This window comes from Equus przewalskii, chromosome 28 (assembly GCF_037783145.1).
Source record: "Equus przewalskii isolate Varuska chromosome 28, EquPr2, whole genome shotgun sequence".
Taxonomy (NCBI): domain Eukaryota; kingdom Metazoa; phylum Chordata; class Mammalia; order Perissodactyla; family Equidae; genus Equus; species Equus przewalskii.
In genome coordinates this window covers 5,654,513-5,676,668 of record NC_091858.1, presented here as the reverse complement: position 1 = coordinate 5,676,668, position 22,156 = coordinate 5,654,513, and the positions used below count along the sequence as shown (strand labels likewise).

At 39.7% G+C, this 22,156-nt stretch overlaps 1 protein-coding gene across 2 annotated transcripts in view; it reads left to right on the top strand.

Moving 5' to 3' along the window:
* ADAM9 (ADAM metallopeptidase domain 9) overlaps positions 1–22,156 on the top strand; it is a 164,334-nt gene that overhangs the window by 117,022 nt on the left and 25,156 nt on the right. For both annotated transcript variants that reach the window (XR_011534352.1, XM_070598850.1), the window contains exon 16: positions 4,082–4,265. Coding sequence is in view for 1 of the 2 variants with exons in the window: in XM_070598850.1 (XP_070454951.1) it covers positions 4,082–4,265 (184 nt within the window). In the remaining variant the exon portion in view is untranslated. The remainder of the gene's footprint in view (positions 1–4,081; positions 4,266–22,156) is intronic.

Here is a 22,156-nt window from a genome sequence, read left to right as displayed (position 1 = left end):
CTGAGAGAGGTATGTTAAAATCTCAAGCTGTGATTATGAAGTTGTCTATTCCTCCTTTTAGTTTTATACATTTTTGCTGTATATGTTTTGAATTTGTCTTCTTAGGTGCTTATGTTATTAGGAATACACATTTGAAGGTAGACTCTTTGGGTTCGAATCCTACTTCAGCCACTTAAGATCTCTGAGACTTTGGACAAGTTGCTTCACTTATAACTCGTTTTCCTCTTGTGAAATGGGGATAATAATGGTACCTGAAGTTCTGAAGACTGAATGAGGTGATGGATGTTAGTACTAAGAAGAGTGTCTGGTTCCTCATAGGACTCATCATTATTGTCATCATCGTCAGTGTCTTTATAATCATCCTCATCATAGAAAATGTATAAAATCTAGAAAAACCTAAAGAAAGTGATCACATGTAGCCCTACATCCAGAAATACCCCGTTAAATTTTTGTGGTATTTCCTTCTCGTGTATATATATTCATAAACATGTCTATGTGTGTCATACATATATATAGACACACACGTATGTGTGCAGAGAAACCCACATCTCTATGTATAAACAAAATTGCCTCCTATGATTTATACTGTTTTCTAAATTGATGTGTTCACTTTCCACTATTTTAGGAGCGTTTATAGGATGAACCCAGCTTCTTTTAACCATTTCTTTGTATTAGAAATTTGATTTGTTTCTAGTAATTTGCTATTTTTTAACAAGGCTGTGATAAATAGAGTTTAAGTATTTTTTTGTTTCTCTGATTATTTTCTTAGTAGATTTTTCTTAGTCAAAGGATAGGGAGGATAGTTTCTAGGGTCTTCATTGATACTTCCAAATTGACCTTTAATGTGGTTAGCTGATTTGTGTTTCCACTGCCCCCTTACCAATGCCAGCGTATTATCTTTAAAAATGCTTTTCCCATGTGTTATGTCAAATAGATATTTCAGTTTTGTTTTAAATGAATTTGTAAATAATTACTTAATTTTTTCTATTGTTGAAAAAATGTTTAAAGGGATATAGAGAAAATGTGACTTGCACGCCTATCCTCTTTTTCTCTGTTCCCACCCTACCCCTGAGGTACCTATTTCTTTTAGCTTCTTGTATGTCTTTCCAGAGTTTCTTTTTTTTTTTAAAGATTTTATTTTTTCCTTTTTCTCCCCAAAGCCCCCCGGTACATAGTTGTATATTCTTCGTTGTGGGTCCTTCTAGTTGTGGCATGTGGGACGCTGCCTCAGCGTGGTTTGATGAGCAGTGCCATGTCCGCGCCCAGGATTCGAACCAACGAAACACTGGGCCGCCTGCAGCGGAGCGCGCGAACTTAACCACTCAGCCCCTCCAGAGTTTCTTTATGGAAATATATACTCCTATTCCCCACCCCACTTCCTCCTTTCTGTTGTGCATACTGCAGATGCCGCTGTACACGTTGTATTGTTCTGTTTCACTGAAAGAGCTGTCTTGTTTCTTAGTACATAGATGGCATCATCTTTTTAAACTTTTTAAATGAAAAATTTCAAATGTACAGAGGAGTAGAAAGAATAGTATGATGAACACCCATATATCCCAGACTGAAACACTGGTAATATTTTATTATATTTACTTTGTCTAGACTTTGCTGAACCATTTTTAAATAAATTATAGGCATTATGATACTTTGCTTCTAAATTCTTCAGCATTCATCTCCAACATATAAGGCCATTCACAACACCATTATCATACCTAACAAAATTAACAATTTCCTAATATCGCATAATACCTGGTCGATATTAAAATTTCTCCAATTGCTCTCAAATTGTCTTTCATAGCTGTTTTTTTCTTACATCTGGACTCAAACAGGGATCACTCATTGCATTTAGTTGTCATGTCGCTTAAGTCACTTTTAATCTAAAATATTCTTCTTCACTTTATTTTTTTCTTTTCAGTGACAGTGAGCTGAGGAAATGACTGGGCCAGTGGTCTTTTAGAATGGCCCGTGTTCTGGATTTGTTTGATAGTTTTTTCTCAATGTAGCTTAACTTGTATCTCTATCCCCTGAATTTTCTATAAATCAGAAGTTAAATCTAAAGTCTTGATTAGATTCAGGTTAAACATTTTGGGGAAGAATATGCCATAAGTGGTGTATTATATCAAGAAGGCACATAATCCTGGATTGTCTTATATAAGTGTTACTAAGTGGCCATGACTAGATCTTGCTATTGTAAAGTTATATTTCTCTCATTGCAACTGTCAAGTAATATGTGAAGTGGTGATTTTGTGTCATATGAGTATGGAGCTCCCCACCAATGTTTCACCTCATGGTTTTAGCATACATTGATGCTCCTTGTCTGAAGCAATTATTCTATTGAGGCTTGAAATAGAATTTTCTTTTTATTAATATGATAACAAACATCTCTTAGCTTTGTTGGCTGTTTGCATTTCTTATTTTGTAAATTTCGTGTTTACATCTTTGCTGTTGAATTTTTTCTCTTGAAATGGTTATCCTTTTCTTATTGATTTGTAACGGTTTTTTATATATTAAGAGTATTTTCCTTTTAATCTTTAATATGTTGTCAGGACTACTTATGAAACACTGAGTATGTCATAGCAACACAAATTTTGGTAGGTTCCAACACATGTTAACTGAGGTCTACTTTGCAGTATGCTTTATTTTAGAAGTTTTCATATATAATTCAAACAAGTATGTGAAATAGGCATTATTCTCTATGGTTTTTCAGATGAAGAGACTGAAGCTCAGAAAGTTTAAGCGCTTTACTTAGGTTATCTAGTGAATAAATATAAAGTTGGGACAAAATGACTAACTCTTAAATACCGATGGAAGGAGGAGGAGACGTAATAGTGGCATGTGTAAAGAATAAATAGGGCTTTTAGCTAGTGGTAAGTTTGGGGGCATCAGTTGTGTAATGTAGTTACCGTAAAAGCTACTGTAATCTTGGGCTTACTAGAGTAAAGTATCTAGGATAAAGGAAATGAGAGCTCCGTTTTCTTCTTTGCTTGTCAGGCTACAGCTGAAATTTCATGCTCCGCTCTGAGCACTGTGCTTCAAGAGGCAGTGAGACAAACTGGAACATATTTAGAGGGGAGCGTCCTTGTTGCATGAGAAATGATTGTAGGATATTGTCCTGGTGAAGTATTTAGGAGCTCCATGTTAATTGTCCTGAGTTAGCTATCATGTGGAAGAAGGAAAAGACATTATCTGTGTGGTCTCATGTGGAAGATCTGGGACCAATGAGGAAAAGTTATGGGGAGATAGATTTTATCTCAAGAAGTAAAAGAATGTTATGATAGCCAGAATGGGAATTTTCAGGAGGTAGTAAGTTAGAGGAATTAGAAAACAATATCGTATAGTGACCTGGCAGTGAAATCCTAGAGGAGATTCAAGTATAGGGTAGGTGCTTGGATGAGAAGACAATCAAATAGGAAATTTCAGTACAGCATCATAAGAGTTGATGTTAGGGGTGCTCAGTGTGTTACGAAAGGCTGTAGGAAGGACATTTGACTCGCACAGCCTTGGTGATAGGAATTGTAGTCAGGGATGGCTTCATAGAGTTCTAATACTGAATTAATGAATGAATTAGTGAATTAATGAGTTAATGAATTGAGTCTTTAAGTAATTAACTAAGAGTTAGCCAAACCAAGAAGGGTGGAATCCTTTCTTAGTCATTTTAGGTTACAGAGTCTAATTTTCTCCTTACCTTAATTCTGTAAGAAGACACACTTGAATTTTGGTATAGTTCTGTTATTTTCTGTGTAATAGTATTTATAAAATTATATCATATTTATAAACAAATTTATTAGTTTCTGAGCCCTAGACAGATAGCGAGGAGGGATTAGGTGTGGGGAAAGAGGGAGCATCAGCACCACCTGGTACCCCACTAATTTAAACTTTAGCATCCACATATCTCTTTTATTCTCTCTCTACCATGTTTAAGGAGAGCTGCATTGGTCTCTGTTGCTCTTACACTCTTTTTCTGTTGAGAGTCCCTTCAGCTAAGTCTCTGTAAATCTCTGTCTCTATATAAATATATAATCTTTCTTTTGTGTCTACACTGGATGCATTTTATGTTTGTGTTATTTCTCTCTCTTTATAGGAATGCTTTATGTGGAAAACTTCAATGTGAGAATGTACAAGACATGCCTGTATTTGGAATTGTGCCTGCTATTATTCAGACTCCCAGTAGAGGCACCAAATGTTGGGGTGTGGATTTCCAGCTAGGATCAGATGTTCCAGATCCTGGGATGGTGAATGAAGGCACGAGATGTGATGTTGGAAAGGTAATCAAAATGTTTTCTATTTACAAAGTAAAATTTTAAAAACTTGAAAAATTATTATACACAGTAAGTGGTTGTTCTTTTTTGATTATGAAAGAAATCTGTATTTATTGTAGAGATTTTGGAAAATACAAAGCCCACCAAGAACAAGATTAAGAATAGCTATAAATCTTCTATCTAGATTTCTTCATTGGGGTCATATGTTATAACCTGTGGTTTCTGTGTTGCAAGATACTGTGCATATTTCTGTCCCCTATCAATGTGCTATAATTTGTTGGTCAGGCTGCTATTATTGGCACACTTAGGTGATTTCCAGGATTTTGGATGGATATGTGTGCGCATGCATGCATGCATGTCTCTGCATTAGAAACGTCGTAGTTCTTGTCCTGCTCATGCTCCCTGCTCCCTTAACCACAGCTGTTTGGATCAGATATGAGCCAAGAGTTGGTCAGCCCCAGACTTATTATCAGTGGTTCCATATGCGAAGATGAGCTAGACCAAATTCCTTTTTTTGGGAATATATAATTAAAGAAAGGTAGTTAAGAGTAGGGTAGGAGCTAAGAATTGTTTGAGAGATGCCATGAAGTAGGAGCAGGGCTAAAAGAGTTATGGCGAGCTTAAGCCTCATACAAGAGATATAAGGGAGCAGGATTGTTCAGCAAGTTGAAGAAACCGACTCAGAGCAGAAGGGAGGAGGAGGAGGAGAGAGAACACAGCTGACCGATGATGTGACACATGCCAAAGACAGGCGGGCCTTCAAGTTAACTCACTTCCTGCCAAGTTTTCAGCTCCAATTCTGTTCCTCACCTCTTACAGAAAGACCCTGATATTTTTGTGCCTGTCCTTGCTGCTACATAAGCTTGACTGCTGCAGGTATTATAAACAAAGCTGAGGTAAATGGCTTTCTAAATAAATTTTCAGAACATCCTGATTGTTTCCTGAGGTTAAACTTCTATAATGGTATGCATGCTTTTAAGGTTTGTATATAGTTTTGCCAAATTTCTCTTTAGAAACGTTTTTACTAGTTTGCCTTTCAACCAATTTTCAATAATAAATGTTTTAATTTTTCACACCATAGTCAAGATTAGCTGCTGTTGTTTTAAAGCTTTCATTGGTAATTTCCTTTTTATTTTACTTTTTCTTGATTATTGGTGATTTTGAATTTTTTTCTCTCTTATATTTCTTTATTTTTTTATGATTTGCTTATTGATGTTCCTTGTGTATTTAAAAATTGGTGTGTTTTTCTTATCGATTTTAAATAACTTTAACTTACGTCATATAAAACATAATGTAATATATATGACATTTTTGCCCAGTTTATTGCGTCTCTCTTTCTTTTGATTTTAGTATTTTTTTCCATGTTTACATTTTTATGTATTCACATCTGTTATTCCTTTCCTTCATGGTTTCTAAATTTGCTTACATATTTTACAAGACCTTTCTCAGTATAGTATCAGATCATTATTCTCTTGTATTTTCTAGTAGGTTTTTTGTTTTAACACTTGTCTCTTTAATCCAGGGGAATATTGAGTGTGTATAGTATGAAGTTGGCATTTTTTTTTCTCCTTTTGTCATTTTCATTCAGAAATGATTCCTATATGTTGAGTTCTAATGTTATTTTTTTCAGAATGGTTTATCATTTGCCTTAAGCTCAGTTATAATCTCTCCCCTCTAATTTGAAATCCTATTTAAATTACTTGTTAAATTTGTATATATACTTGGGCTTGATTTTTGGCTTTTCTCTTCGTGTCTATTGATCTGTCTGACTACTCGTGTCAGTACTGCTTTGTTTTAGTTTTGTTGGTTTTATATTTTTAATGTCTGGCCATACAAATGCACCCTCAGTTTTTCCCCATAGTTTTCTTGGCTGTTTTATTCATTTATCATTTCAGATGAACTTGAGATCATTCTGTCAAGGTGCAAAATAAATAAATAAAAGAGCTTTGGAATTTTGCTTGGGATGACATTAAACTTATAAGTTTATAATGGGGAAAACTGACATGTTTCCGTTATTGATTCTTCTCATGGAAGTGCATGAGATGTCTCTTCATTTTGGGGGGGTCTTTTCTTAAAGATTTAGCTATAAAGATCCTTTCTATTTTTTTTGTTAGTTTTATTCCTAGGTATTTTATGTTTTATTGCTATTATGAATAGGCCCCTTTTCTCCTATTATATTTTCTAATTTGTTAGGTTATACTTTCAAATTGGTTTTTATTGAGAATAAAAGCTATTTTGGTTATATTTTTTACTGAGTATTATTGATATTCAGAAAAAAATCTTCATTTGTATTTATTTTGTTATCAGCTATATACTTAGTGATACATATTTTTATTGTTGGTTGTATTAGAATTTCCTGGGTAAACGGTCATCGTCTGTAAAAGATGAAAAGTTGATTTCCTCTTTTGATATTTACATTTTGGACTTATTTTCTTGGGTAATTGCAATGATAGCACTTTCAGAATAATTTTAAATAATAATGATGATAGTGTACGTCTTTGTCTTGTCCCTAACTTGACTGCATCTAACTTTGTAAGGTTATGTATGATTTTGGCTATTGGCTTAGGGTAGAGAGTATTTTTCATTTAATGAAGTATCCTTTTAATCCTAATTAATAAGAATAATAAAGTAATAGATTTAAAATTTTATAAGTAGTTTTTTCAACAGCTATTGAAATAACCATTATTTTCCTTTGAACTATTGATGTGCTGTTATATCAATAAATTCCCTAACATCAAATTATCTTTACATTACTGGAGCAAACATTTGTAACATTGAATTTTTTTAGATATATTCTTGGATTCTATGTGCTGGTGAATATACTTTTGTATTTCTGAAGCTGTATACTTACAATTTTTTTTGAATTTATGAAATTTTACTCTGGATTATAGTCAGTACTCTTAAGTCTCATAAAAACTCAGCTAATACTGAATTAAAGTATAACCAGAAATTTATTGATTTAAATCACAAAATTAAAGAGCTTTGGACCCCAGAATCGCAGATAATGTTTCTGCAATTCTTTTCCCATATCTGTCATCTCTGCCTTTCCTCATTGGTTCTTTTCTTTCCCCAGCTTTATTGAGATATAATTGACATATTATATAAAGTTAAGGTGTACAATGTGTTGATTTGATACATGTATATGTTGTGAAATGTTTATCACAATAAATTTAGGTAAAACATTTGTTACCTCATATAAATACGACATTTTTTGTGTGAGAACATTTAAGATTTACTCTCTTAGAAACTTTCAAGTACCGTATTGTGAGCTATAATTACCATGATGAATATTAGATTCCCAGAATGTATTCGTCTTATAACTGGAAGTTTGTACCCTTTGACCAACGTCTCTCCATGTCTCCTATTCTCTAGCCCCCACCAGCCATTCTACTCTCTGTTTCTATGAATTTGGCTTTTTGTTTTTGGTTCCACATATCATTGAGATCATTCAGTATTTGTCTTTCTCAGTCAGACTTATTTCACTTAGCATAATGCCCTCAAGGTCCATCCGTGTTGTTGCAAATAGCAGGATTGGTTGTTCAGGAATATGTTATTTAATTTCCATATTTTTGTGAATTTTCCAGTTTTCCTCCTGTTATTGATTTCTGGTTTCATTCTGTTACCATTGGAAAAGATACTAGATCTGATTTTGGTCTTAAATTTGTTACGTCTTGCTTTGTGGCCCAACATATGATTTATCCTGTAGAATGTTTTGTGTGCGCCTGAGAGGAGTATCTATCTTGCTGCTGTTGCATCGAATGTTCTGTGTGTGTCTGTTAGGTCCATTTTGGTCTACAGTGTTCTTCAGGTTCATTGTTTCCTTATTAAATTTCTATCTGGATGATCTATCCAATGTTGAAAGTGGGGTATTGAAGTCTCTTACTGTTATCTTATTGCTGTCTATTTCTCCCTTCAGTTCTGTTATTATTTGCTTTAAATATTTAGGTGCTCCAATGTAGGGTGCATATACACTTAAAATTCTTATGTCCTCTTGATGAATTGATCCCTTTCTCACTAGTGACCCTCTTTGTCCCTTGTGACTGATGTTGACTGAAAGTCTATTTATAAGTAATATAAGTGTAGCCACTCCTACTCTCTTTTGGTCACCATTTGTATGGAATATCTTTTTCCATCCCTTCACTTTCTACCTATGTGTATACTTAAAGCTAAAGTGAGTCTCTTGTAGGCAACAAGTTATTAGATCTTGTTTTTTTCAATCCATTCAGCCTCTTCCTGTCTTGATATGGAAATTTAGTTCATTTAAGTTTAATGTAATTATTGATAGGTAAGGACTGACTTATTGCCATTTCATTAATTGTTTATTGACTGATTTTTAGTTCTTTTGTTCATTTCTTCCTCTCTTACTGTCTTCCTTTGTGATTTATTTTTGGTAGTGTATGCTTTTAGTTCCTTTCTCTTTTGTGTATCTACTTTAAGTCTTTTTCCTTTGTGGTTACCATGTGTCTTACATAAAACATTTTATAGATATAACAGTCTGTTTTAAGCTGATAACAATTTGCTTCCAATTGCACACACAAACTATACACTTTACTTTTCCTCTCCTTGTATTTTATGCTATTGTGTCACACTTTACATCTTTTTATATTGTGCATCCATTAACAAACTATGGTACCTATAGTTATTTTTAATATTTTTTAAAAAACTTTTATACTAGAAGTAAAGTGATTTATACACCATCATTACAGTATTAGGGTATTCTGAATTTGACTATATGTTTACCCTTTACCAGTGAGTTTTATACTTTTATATGTTTTCATATTGTGACTTAGTCTCCTTTGATTTCAACTTGAAGAACTCTCTTTAGCATTTCTTGTAAGGCAAATCTAGTGATGATGAACTTCCTTAGCTTTTGTTTGTCTGGGAGTATTTTTAACTCTCCTTCATTTCTGAAGTACAGTTTTGCCAGGTATAGTATTTTGGTTGGGAAGTTTTTCATTCCGCACTTTGAATATATCAACCTATTCTCTCTTGGCTTGCAAGATTTCCTTAGAAGAATTCACTGATAGCTGAATAGGGGTTCCTTTGTATGAAATGAGTCATTTTCTCTTGCTATTTTCACAATTCTCTCTTTATCTTTGACTTTTAACATTTTGATTATTGTGTGTCTCAGAGTACTCTTCTTTGGGTTGATCTTGGTTAGGGTCCTTTGAGCTTCCTGTACCTGAATGTCCGTATTCTTTCAAGATTTGGGAAGTATTCCACTATTATTTCTCTAAATAAACTTTCTGCCTCTTTCTTCTCCTTTTGGGCCTCCTATGCTGCTAATGTTTTTTCGCTTGATGGTGTGCCATAATTAACATAAGCTTTCTTCACTCTTTTTCATTCTTTTTTTCTTTTTGTTTTTCTAACTGGCTAATTTCAAATGATCTGTCTTTGAGTTCACTGATTCTTTCTTCTGGATGATTAAGTCTGTGGTTGAAGCTCTCTGTTGAATTTTTCATTTCTGTCATTGTATTTTTCAGCTCCAGGATTTCTGTTTGGTTCCTTTTTATGGTTTCTACTATTTTACTAAATTTCTCATTTTGTTTGTTCATTGTTTTCCTGATTTTGTTTAGTAGTCTATCTCTGTTCATTTCATTCTGTTCCTTTAAAATGATTATTTTAAATTCTTTGTCAGGCAAAATATAGATCTCCATTTCTTTGGGATCTTTTATTGGAGCTGTATTAATTTCCTTTGGTGGTGTCATATTTGCCTGATTCTTTAATGTAGCCTTGCACTGGTGTCTGTGCATTTGAAGGAGCAAACACCTCTTTTAGTCTTTACAGACTAGTTTCAGCAGGTGGAGACCTCCTGTCTGTTCTTTATGCTGATGGGATTACCTCCAGAATCTCAGGCTGGGTTACAGCTGATTACAAGGCTGTCTCTGGGTCTGCCGTGGGGTCTGTGATTGATGGGCTTGTTATCAGGGTCTTGGATGCTAACTGCTCCCTAGGTAGATTGAACTGGCTCCAGTACCTTGTTCAGTAGGGTTGCCCTGGGACAAAGGTCTGCTTCAGAGTCCACAGTTGGGTCCTCAGACAGCAGGCCTATTACCGGGTACACGGACAGGTGTGGTTCTCACTAGATAACTCAGAGGGCTGCTCTCTGTTTCCTAGTTGAATCCCTCAGTGGGCAGGACTGGCCCAGGACTGTCGCTGACATGGGCTGGAACCAAATCCCAGGGCTGTTTCAGCTTCCACAGCCAAGGTTGAGGTCTGTAGACCTGGCTCCTGAGGCTCGAATGGGTGTGTCACCTGCCAGGTCCCTGGATGTTGCTGGACTGCTCCCTGACCTTGGCTAGAGGGGCTGGGGCTGAGTATAGGGCTAGTTCAGGATCTCCTGAGGCATAAACATGAGTATCTCCCTCTGGATCCCTGTGTTGGCAGGACTGCTTGCAGACTGAGGCTGGAAAGTGCTGGAACCAAATGTGGAGCCATTTCAGGATATCTAGGAGTGAAAATGGGAGCGTTTCCTTCTAGTTCCCTGGGCCAGAAAGACTGCTGTGGATGCGAATGGGAAGTGCTGGAGCCAAGTAGAGGGTCCTTTCAGTATCTTTGAGCATGCAGGAGATAGGAGTGCCTCCTTCTGGGTCCCTCAGTTGACAGATCTGTTGGTAGACTGTGGCTGTGATGGGGCTGGAGCTGAGTATAGAGTCCTTCAGAATTTCTGGGGGTGCAGCTGGGAGTGTCTCCTTCTGGGTCCCTGTGCCAGCAGGACTGTTCATAGACTGCAGTTGGTAGGGACTGGGGCCAAGTATAGGGCCCTTTCAGGACCTCTGGAGGTACGAAAAGGACTTTCTTCTGCCTGGTCCCTGTGCCAGCAGGCCTGCCTAGTATAGGACCCTTTCAGGATCTCTGGGGGCATAGATGGGACTTTCTCCCTCCGGGTTCCTGTGTGAGCAAGCCTGTTTGAGGACTGTGGCTGGAGGGGCCTGGAGTTGAGCCCTTTCAGAATCTATAGTCTGACTGAGTTTGGCAGGCTTACCTCCAGGGACTCCTGGACCGTGGCTTGGACGGGCTAGAGCCAGTTCATGGACAACTTCAGAGTCTACAGCAGGGACTGAGGTCTGTATGCTTATTACCTGATGCACAGGTGGATGTGACTCCTCATGGGTGCCTTGGTGTATGGTGCTGGTGACAGACCCAAAGCCAAATGGGGCTGTAGCCAAGTCCTCAGGGATAAGGAGCTGTTTCTGTGTCTGTAGCCAGGACCATGGTTGGTAAGTCAGCCTCCTGGGTGTGAGCCTGCCTTCTCAAAATGTGCTCTCCTCAGTCTTGGACTGCACGGGTTTCATAGTCTCCTGCCTGGATTCCAGAGCTCCCGCAAAGGCACTTTGGTCTGTGGATGGATTCCAAATTGTTATTGTTGAGGAGAGGGGGATGTAGTTGATGGACATCTTATTTGGCCATCTTGCTGATGTCACTCCTCTCTTGTTGGCTTTATTTCCTCGTGCTACACACAGATCTTTACCATATAACAGGGAAAAACCAACCTCACATTTTTCCAGCACCTCAGAGCTAGGTAGGTTTGTTTTTTCTCCAGCTGGAAGTCAAGACATTCTGGAAAAAGAATGTAATGTACAGCTAGAAGGACCAGTTGTAATGTCCAGAGGAATAAAGGAATACAATTGCTAGGACCTGGAGTTCCTGTTCTCCCACATGCTTAATCCTCTGCTATGAGGGGAGATGGAGAGTTAGGTAAATTTCTCAGAAAAAAGAAAAAGAGATGGGAAATCATATTGGGTAGGAGAAGGGAAAAAAGTCAACAAAATACAGAAATGAAAGTAATAAAATAGTTAGACACCACTACAGCCAAGTTTTATTATAGTCTTATCTGTTTTTTGCAGTTTCAGTACCTGAGGTTGGCCATTAGTGGGAGTGTCTTGGTCTGCTTAGGCTGCCATAAAAATTACCATCTGCTGTGTGGTTTAAGCAACAGAAATTTATTTCTCACAGTTCTGGAGGCTGGGAAGTCCAAGATCATGGTGCTGTCAAGGTAGATTTCCTCCTTGGGCCTCTACTCTTGGCTTGTAGGTGGCTACCATCTTGCTGTGTGCTCACGTGACCTCGTTGTTGTGCATGCAGGGGAAGAGAGAGAAAGAGAGCGCAAAGTCTGGCATCTCTTCTTATAAAGGCTTTAATCCACTGGATGAGCGCTCTTCTCTCATGACCTCATCTAACCCTAATTGCTTCCCAAAGGCCTCATCTCCTAATGCCGTCACATGAGGGTTAGTGCTGCAAGATACGAATTTTGAGGGGGCACAGACACTGAGTCCATAACACAGAGCCACTAGAATGGACTTTGGTTGGTAGAAATAGGATAATTTCGCTCCTGCCTCATGCCCATGTAGTTTTCGCTCTTGAGTTGTGCATCCTGCCCAGTGTGCCTAAAGTCTGTTTTCCCTCAACATTTGCACATTTCAGTTGTTTCGAGTGTTTGTTTGTTCTTGGTCTGGGCATGAGTGAGAAATATTGATCAGTGTATTAGGGTTCTCCAGAGAAACAGAACCAATGGTGTGTGTGTGTGTGTGTGTGTGTGTGTGTGTGTTTGATAAGATTTCTTACAAGGAATTGCCTTATGATTATGTAGGCTAACAGATCCTTAGATCTGCATTGTGCAAGCTGGAGACCCAGAAGAGCTGATGATGTAGTTCCAGTCTGAAGGCCAGCAGGTCTGAGACCGAGAAAGAGCTTATGTTTCTGTTTAGATCCAGAAATGGGAAAAGAAAAACAGTGTCCTAGCTTGAAGCCAGACAAGTAGGAGAAACTCTGTCTTATTCAGTTAAACGTCAGCCTTTTAGTTTTATTTAGGCCATTAACTGATTGGTGAGCCACAACATAAGAGAGGGCAATCTGCTTTACTCAGTTGATCAATTTATATGTTAAGCACATCCAAAAACACCCCAGAGAAGCACCTGGAATAATATTTGCACAAATATCTAAGCACTCTGTGGCCCAGTCAAGTTGATAACATAAAATTAATCATCGTAAGTCCAACCCTTGTCAGCTTGATGCCCATATGCCTCTCCTTATACTGTACATAGTCTCCAAGTGAAGATAACAACATGGTCATAATCCCACCTAACATGACACAACTAACCTGCATACAACTGAAAATGCACTAAATCCTGTCTCAAAGGAGAGATAAAGTCCTTGAGCATTGATTACTTTTCTTGATATCCTGTAGCTGAAATCCTATGATGTTAACAATACTTAAGTACTGTGATATAAAGTCGATACATCTTATGTTACATGATAAGGGAATAAGAGAGGGGAAAAAGCCAAAGGTATTTCATACATGTACACACATACAAACATACTCATAACAAAATAAGGAAGAAATACACATGACAGTTAAAGTCCTGTTCCTGTAACTGGTCACATGATTATAGCTGATATTTTTAACTATCTTCTTCTACTTCTTCCATCCTATATTCTCTTTTCCTTCAGCAAGCACCTCAGCTGGTCATGATTCTTTACTTGGCAGGGTGAACCCAAACTTTATTCCTGGAGGCTCTGGGCCATTAGGAGTCTTGCCTGGATTGGGTTGTTGTAGTTTTCCATTAACCATAATCACAGGGCATGGTGGTACTAAGAGATGCCCTAAGGGATCTCTTGTATTCAGACATACTCTTCCTTACCTCCACTGTGGAGGAGCAGTCCAGTTTCCCCTTGGTAGTCAGGATCAGTCCACCCTAGCCAGCGCAGGAACTCCCTTTGCCTGTTCGTTCAGAGGCTTGAGGACTCTAGAGTAGCTGAGCATCAGTCTTAACTTCCAGTTCAGTGGGATGATTGTTGTGTCTCCTGATGGAAGCCTTCCTCCCTCTAGAACTAAGACCTCTAGGCTAGCAGAGCATAAGGTTGTGGGAACAGGAAGCAAAAATTTTGCTAGTGGGTCAATAGGAGAAGTAGTGAGTGGTGCCATTCCACTTCCACCCCTTGATTCCTTGACCCATGAATCCTGGCTGTGGGAGAAACAGCACATTATATTGGACACTGATTCAGAGCATACACAGCTTTCTGGAGAACCTTGCCCCTTCCTGCAAGGTACTGCCACCTAGCTGGCATTGTAACTGAACTTTCTAAAGGCCATTCTACCATTTCATCACACTAGCTGCTTCAGGATGGTGGGGAACATGATAAGACCAGTGAGTTCCGTGAGCATGGGCCCGTTCTATCACTGCATTTGCTGTGACATGAGTTCTTTGATGGGAAGCAATGCATTGTAGAATACCATGATGGTGGATGAGACATTTTGTCAATTCACCGATGGTAGTTTTGGCAGAAGCATTGCATCTAGGGAAGACAAATCCATAGCCAGAGTAAGTGTGTATTCCAATAAGAACAAAATTCTGCACCCTCCATGATGAAAGAGGTCAAATATAATCAACCTGCTGCTAGGTAGCTGGCTGATTGCCCCGAGGAATGGTGCCATATCGGGGACTCAGTGTTACTCTATGCTGCTGGAAGATTGGGAATCAGTGGCCGAGCCCAGTTGGCTTTAATGAATGGAGGTCCATGTTGCTGAGCTCATGCATAACCTCCATCACTGTTACCATGGCCACTTTGTTCATGAGCACACTGGGCATTGACAGGGATGGCTGGGGGAAGAGTCTGACTGGTATCCACAAATGGAGTGGCCTATCCACTTTTGATTCTTAAAATCCACCTGTGCTGAGGTCACCCTTTGGTGAGCGTTCACATGGGACACAAATATTTTCATTTTTTGCCCAGTCATATAGTTCTTTTCATATAACTCTTCCCCAAATTTCCTTCTCACCGATTTTCCAATCATGCTTTTCTCAAGTCCCTGACCATCTAGCCAAACCATTGGCCACAACCCATGAATTGATATATAAAGCATGTCTGGCCATTTCTCTTTCCAAGCAAACTTCCAAGAGAACAGCCTGGTACACTGCTTGAGATTTTGTCCCTTGGGAGGACTTCCCTTCACCGTTATTCTTCAGGGATGTCCCAGAAAGGGGCTGTGATGTTGCAGCTGTCCACTTTTGGGTGGTGCCTGCATATTGTGCAGAACCATCTGAAAACCAGGCCTAAGTCTTCTTTTCCTCTCTCAACTGATCAGAGAGAACTCACTATGAGGCCATAGGTGCAGGCTGCCAGAGAGAAGACAGTGTAGCAGGAATGGAGACCATGGGCAATTGGGCCATTTCTTTTATTTTCTTTTTGAGGAAGATTAGCCCTGAGCCAACATCTGCCACCAATCCTCCTCTTTTTGCTGATGAAGAGTGGCCCTGAGCTAACATCTGTTGGGCCATTTCTTCATGTAACTCACTAGTCCCTTCAGGGCCTGCTCAGGCTGTATCATGTATGTACCACTTTCATTTGATGATGAAATGCTGCTGTGCATTCAGTCTCTACAAAGGCCCAGCAGCAGGCTAAGAGCTGTATCTCAAAAAGAGAGTGGTTATCTGCAGAGGATGGCAGAGCTTTTCTCTGAAATCCTGAGGGCTTGCAGTGCTCTTCACCTGTAGGAAACTGCCAGAGGAGCATCACTGTCTGCCACTGACCCTTCAATCACCGTTGGATCTGCTGGATCATGTGGCCCAAGTGGCAGAGCAGTTTGCTTGTCATCCTAGACCTGTTGCAGAGCCTTCTCTTGCTCTGGTCTGCACTCTACTAGCAGCTTTTCAGGTCACTTGATAAATAGGCTAGAATAGCATGCCCAAATGAGGAATATGTTGCTGCCAAAATTGAGAGGCCAACTAGGTGTTTTACCTCTTTTTGTGGTTGTAGGTATGGCCGGATGCAACAGCTTATCCTTCACTTTTGAAGGGAAATCTGGGCATGTCCCACCCCACTGGGCCCCTAGAAATTTCACTGAGGTAGAAGACTCCTGAATTTTTGTCACATTTATTTTCCAACTCTGGCACACAAATGTCTTACCAATTGGTCTATGGTAGTGGCTACTTCTTGCACGCTAGGTCCCCTCAGCATAATGTCATCAACATAATGGGCCAGTGTGATATCTTGTGGAAGGAAAGGCAATCAGAGTCCCTGCAAACTAAATTATGACGTAGGGCTAGAGAGTTGCTGTACCCCTGAGAGACGACAGTGAAGCTGTATTGTGGGCCTTGCCAGCTGAAAGCAACTGTTTCTGGTGGTCCTTATTGACCAATATGGATAAAAACCATTTTTTCAGTTGAGTAGCTGCCTACCAGGTACCAGGAGATATGTTAGTTTGCTCAAGCAATGGAGCCATAATTGCTACAGCAGCTGCAATTGCAGTTACCACCTGGGTAAACTTATGATAATCCACTATCATTCTCCAAGATCCGTTTGTCTTTCTCACTGGCCAGATAGGTGAGTTGAATTGGAATGTGGTGGGAATCACCACCCCTCCATCTTTCAAGTCCTTGATGGTGGTATTAATCTCTGCAGTCCTTCTAGGACTGTGATATTACTTCTGGTTTACTAGATTCCTCAGTGGTGGCATTTCTGTGGCTTCCGCTTAGCCTTTCTCATCCTGATAGCCCTCACTCCACAGGTGAGGGAACTGATGTGGGGATTCTGCTAGCTGCTGATTATGTCTATTCCAATTGTGTGGTCTGAAATTGGGGAAATAATCACAGGATGGGTTTCGGGACCCATTGGGTCCACTGTGAGAAGGACCTGAGCTAAAACTCCATTGATCGCCTGAGCTCCATAAGTCCTTACTCTGGTAGAACACACTGATGTTTTGGGTCTCTTGGAATTAGTGTCAATTCAGAGCCAGTGTCCAGTAGTCCCTGAAAGGTCTGAGTATTTCGTTTTCCACCTTGCACAGTTACCTTGGTAAAAAGACAGGTCCTGTTGGAGAAAGAAAGATTAACAGTATAAATTTTTGGCAGTGTATCAGGGTCCTTCCTAAAGGAGACCTGTCCTCTTCTTCATTTAAGGGGTTCCGGGTCTGTAATATGGCTCAAGTCTGGGAATCGGTTGAGGGCCTGTGACTGTGTTTTTTAAATTCAGGTTATACTCTTGTTCACTTGACCTAGAACTTTCTGCTTATACAAATCTAGTAAGAATTTGCTAGTAGCTTTCCTATCTGTTTCACTTTCAGGAGCATCATGATCAACTAGCCAACACCACAGGTCTCTGAGAGTTGGATTATTCTGATTGCTACTTTGATTCTACACCTCCACTACTTTAAACTTGCTCATATTTGTTTCACAGTTGAGTGCTGCCGCTTGGCCCGTTACCCTGGAATCCTAATACTCCCATTGTGTTTCAGTTTCTCCATTCAGTGACCACAGTTCTCACTGTAAGGTCTGGCCTATAGAGAATAGCGATCACAGAACTCTTCAGAGATGCTAGAGCTCCCCTCAGAAATTTATTTCTCACAATTGTGGAGAAAGATGTATCTTCTGGACCCTTCTAGCGAGTGAGTAGGTCTTACATGGCAAACCCACTCTAACATTCCAATCATCCTAAGCCTTGGAATTGTTTCTTCTGCCTTAAACCAAGGCAGGTCCGGCATTTCCAACTTGCTCACCATGGGCTACCTTTTAGTTCCATGTTTTAGCCGAGTAACCAACAAACTGTTGTAGCTCTTTCTAAATACCTGACCTGCAGCGTTGAATACAGAATCTCTACGTAGGAAGTCCATATCAATAAGTTAGACTTTACCCAACTTTATGTTCCTTCTGTCATTTTTCCACACCCTTAATATCCATTACCGCACATGCTCCCTGGATTTCTGTCTGTATAAGTTAGAAAACTCAAGTCGTTCTTTTGGTATGTAACACACCTCCTCGTGGGTCATACTTTGTACCTCACCTTTAAGGGCCTACTGGTACTTGAGTCCAGTTATAGGTCTAGATGCAAGGGTAGTAGAGGTAAGTCCCGAGGACAATCAACATTGTCTTGCATGGCAGTTTCCTCAAAGTAGGCCATTACAGTTTCTTCAGACAATGCAGTGCTAATCCCTTTTCTTGGGAGTGGAAAGGCCTCTATTGAGGGTAGGGAGGCTGCTTCTACCGGCAAAGAAGACTCATCAGAATTTAGGAGCTGTGTCCCCAGCTTCATCAGGGTCTTCCCACACATCCGCCTTCGAACTTTCAGGATCTCATTCTTTCCGAGTCGGTTCCCTCACTTTGATGGTAGATACCCTGCGAGACCAGGAGTTCCACTTATGCTGTAATCTTGCCATTTGCAGGATGAGATTCTGGGTTTGCTTTTCAGACATCTCAGCCCTTCTACTAAAGGAAGCGAGGGTCTCCTTCGCACCTGGAAGCTTAAGCTCATTTATACCCTACTTGAGCTAGGAATTCAAATTTATGAGCTCATCCTTTTCTTTCCCCACTTTGTCCAGTGATTTTAGGAGTAACCATCCAATCTCAAATTTCTTAGTTTGACAAAAGTGTTCAAAAGTATCATACACAGTTACCCAGATCCTTGATTCTTATAAGTGGTTGATTAGGAATAACTGGTAGTGATATTTTGTGTGTCTCTATTTCGAGATCATGCTATGGACCATCAGTAGTCTCTTTACTATTGGAAATAGTCATTAATATCTTTAAATGTAATTGGGTAAAAGTGCCAATTCCAGAAAACCAGGAAGCAATTCAGAAAACTCATCCTTAAAACCTGTTTTTCTAGAACCACTCTTGGTATCAATATCTTCATTAGTCAGGGTTCTCCAGAGAAACAGAACCAATAGGAAGTATATATATAAAAAGATTTATTGTAAGGAATGGACTCACACGATTATGGAGGCTGACAAGGCCCAAGATCTGCAGTTGGTGAGCTGGAGATCCAGGAGAGACAGTGTGGTGTAGTTCCAGCCTGAGTCCAAAGGCCTCTGAACCAGGAGACCTGATGATAGTTCTAGTCCAAAAGCCAGCAGACTTGAGACCCAGGAAGAGCTGATGTTTTAGTTCAAATCAGGAGGCAGGGAAAACTGCAGTCCCAGATCAGAGACAGACAGGTAGGAGTAATTCTGTATTATTCAAGGGAGGGTCAGCCTTTTTGTTCTATTTCAGCCATCAACTGGGTAGATGAGGCCCATCCACATTAGGGAAGCCATCTGTGTTACTCAGTCTGTTAATTTAAATGTTAAACTCACCAAAAAGCCCTCATAGAAACATTCAGAGTAATATTTGGCACCCTGTGTCCATACAAGTGGACACATAAGAGTAATCATCACAGTAAGTTGCTGCAAATTAATGGAGTTCCCAGTAAAAGTATGAATTGGAAAAAAGCATCTGTAAAAGATGGTGGGTTGTAATGTTCATTTATCTTCTTTGTCTGCCAAAACATCTCAAAAGATAAAGGAATAAATAGGGAATAACTCCCAAAGTATGAAATATACTAAATGAATCAATAGATAAAGATTTCAACAAGTTTTGAAAAACTGAAAGAGTACAGAATAGTGGAACCTACCACTTGCAGTGCAAACTGATAGGATGTGAATAAGAAGGCCGTATCTTAGCCTGGCAGAACCCTAAACAAATTGGTGATTTGGAATGAATGGTCATAGCAAGAGTGGAGTGAAACAGGAGACTGAAAATGGAATTACTTTTAGTCTACTGATGGAGAGGCCAGCTCCTTCTCCTATCTGTCCACTTCTCTTATCCTGTCAACAAAGCATAAGTAAGCAGTTCCCTGTTTCTCTAGGTTGGAGATGAGGAGGTAAGATTTTTGGTATTATATTTGGCCATCCTCCTTTGAGACGCCTGTCTCCCTATCTTAATCCTAGTGCACCACTCCCCTTGGTGCAGGCATAACTGAACTGTAGACGGATTGTTACATACAGTTGGACAATGCTCTGAGGAAGCAGAACAAAAAGACTGAGATAAAAAAATGGAAAAGATTCAAGCCTATGAGGATCAAAGATTTTAAAATCCAACAAATTTAAATCTCTATTTTACAGAAAAGAAACAGAGAAGGTGGACATTTATAAAATTTCAGAATACTTGTGAAGAAAAATCCTAATAGCTTCCAGAGACCAAAAGAAAAAGTAGGTGAGATATAAAGGAATGAGATTAAGAACTGAATTCTGGAAGATAAGGCTGCAATACTTTCATCTTTCTGAAAGATTCTCAACCTAGAATTCCGTACACAGCCAAAGTCTCAATCAAATGAGAGGACACAATAAAAACATTTGACACATTTGAAGGCTCAGTAAATTTATCTTTTATTTATCCTTTCTTAGGAAATCATCTAACATAATAGTCCAGTAAATGAGGAAGTAAACCAAAAAGAGAAAGAATTGTAATCTAGGATGCAGAAGAATGTCAAAGAGAAATTCCAAGATAACAGCTGTGTATCAGGCCAGGAGAGAATTAGTTTAGACTGGAGCAAGGGAACCCTGTAGGTAGGGAGGCTTCTAGAGAAAGAAGAAAAAAGAGGAAGTAACAGGCTAGCTTTTTTTGGTGGAGGTTGAATATTGATATGACAAAGGCCAGTTGTGTAAGAAGAAAGGCAAGTGTCAGCTATAGTAAAAACAAAAGCTATATAATAAAAGAAATATACCCTTAGTACTTAGCTTTGAAATCAACGGTGTTTTGTCTTAATTGTTGGTGGGGGTACTTATTCTCCAATTCCTTGTTTCCTTGTCAATGTCCTCCCCTCCCCACCAACAAGAACAATTTGGCATCCATCCACGGAAAAAAGTGCCTTTGTGGGAGTGGTGGGATCCAGCACCATATGTCAAGGGACCCTGGATGAGTCAGGTAATAGGCATACAGACCTCAGTCCTTACTGTGGACCCTGCAGTGGCCTGTGCCTGGCTCTAGCCCTTCTGGGCCACAGTCTGGAAGCCCCTGGAAAACATTGTCCTAGACAATCAGCCACAGATGAGAGAACCTTTGTGAGGTCCAGGTTTCAAGTGGAGAAGTTCCAGTACAATGTTGGAGCAAAAAAATATGACTTTGGGTGCAATGGAGAGGTAAAAATAAGAGTCTGACTTTACCTGCATCACCCCTCACCCAAGGTGGCACAGCTTAGGACCAGGAGAGATTTCTCAGCCCTTGGTTTCTCCTGCAGGGGGAAAATGAGAGTGGATTTGTAAGCGCCTGGCTTCCCCAGCTGTGTGGGGCCCATTCTTTCTCACCCCATCCAGAGCACTTACTTGTGAGCTGCATGACTGGTAGATGGGAAGAGCATGGGAGAGTGGCACATAGGACTGTTGGAGGACATTAAAGTGATGTGGATCTTACTAACTGTGTACTGGACTCCATCAAGAAGCCCACCCACAAGCAGCTTGGGAAGCCTTGCCTGTGGATCCCCCCCAAGTGACCTGTGGGTACCCTCAGTGCTTTGTTTGCCTCACCTAGACACCCCCTCACCCTGTGGCCAGCACCCTATGTGCCCTCCCAACAGCAGTGACAAGAGTAAGCTTTTGCAGACAGGTAGTAGTGTGTGCAGAAAACCAGCCAAAATCTGTGAGCCAGAGAGAGACCACAAACTTGGCTTTAGTGCCACTCTGGGGAAAGCAAAAAGGAGGTTGTCAGCATCTGGCTTGTGTTGGAGGATTGAGAGAAGGTAATAAGCTTAAGAATTCTGCCACAAGAGGGAGCAAGAAGTGTGATACAGGCATATCTATAGAAGTTCTGAGAAAGCCTCAGAATCCCTAGCTGGAGTGAAGGAAGGTGTTTCTCTCCTGAAGGCATTTAGTGAAGACTGGAGGAGTTGACTGCTACTTCAAAGGTAAAGACAGCAATGCAAAACTTCAAGGAATGTGAAAAACCAAGGAAACATGACACCACGAATGGATTACAATAATCTTCCAGTAACTGATCCCAAAGACATGGCAATCTGTGATTTACCAATAAAGAATTCAAATAGCTGTTTTAGAGAAGCTCAATGAGCTACAAGAAAACATAGAAAGAAAATTTAATGAAATCAGGGAAACAGTGCATGAACAAAATGAGAAGTTTGACAAAGAGATAGAA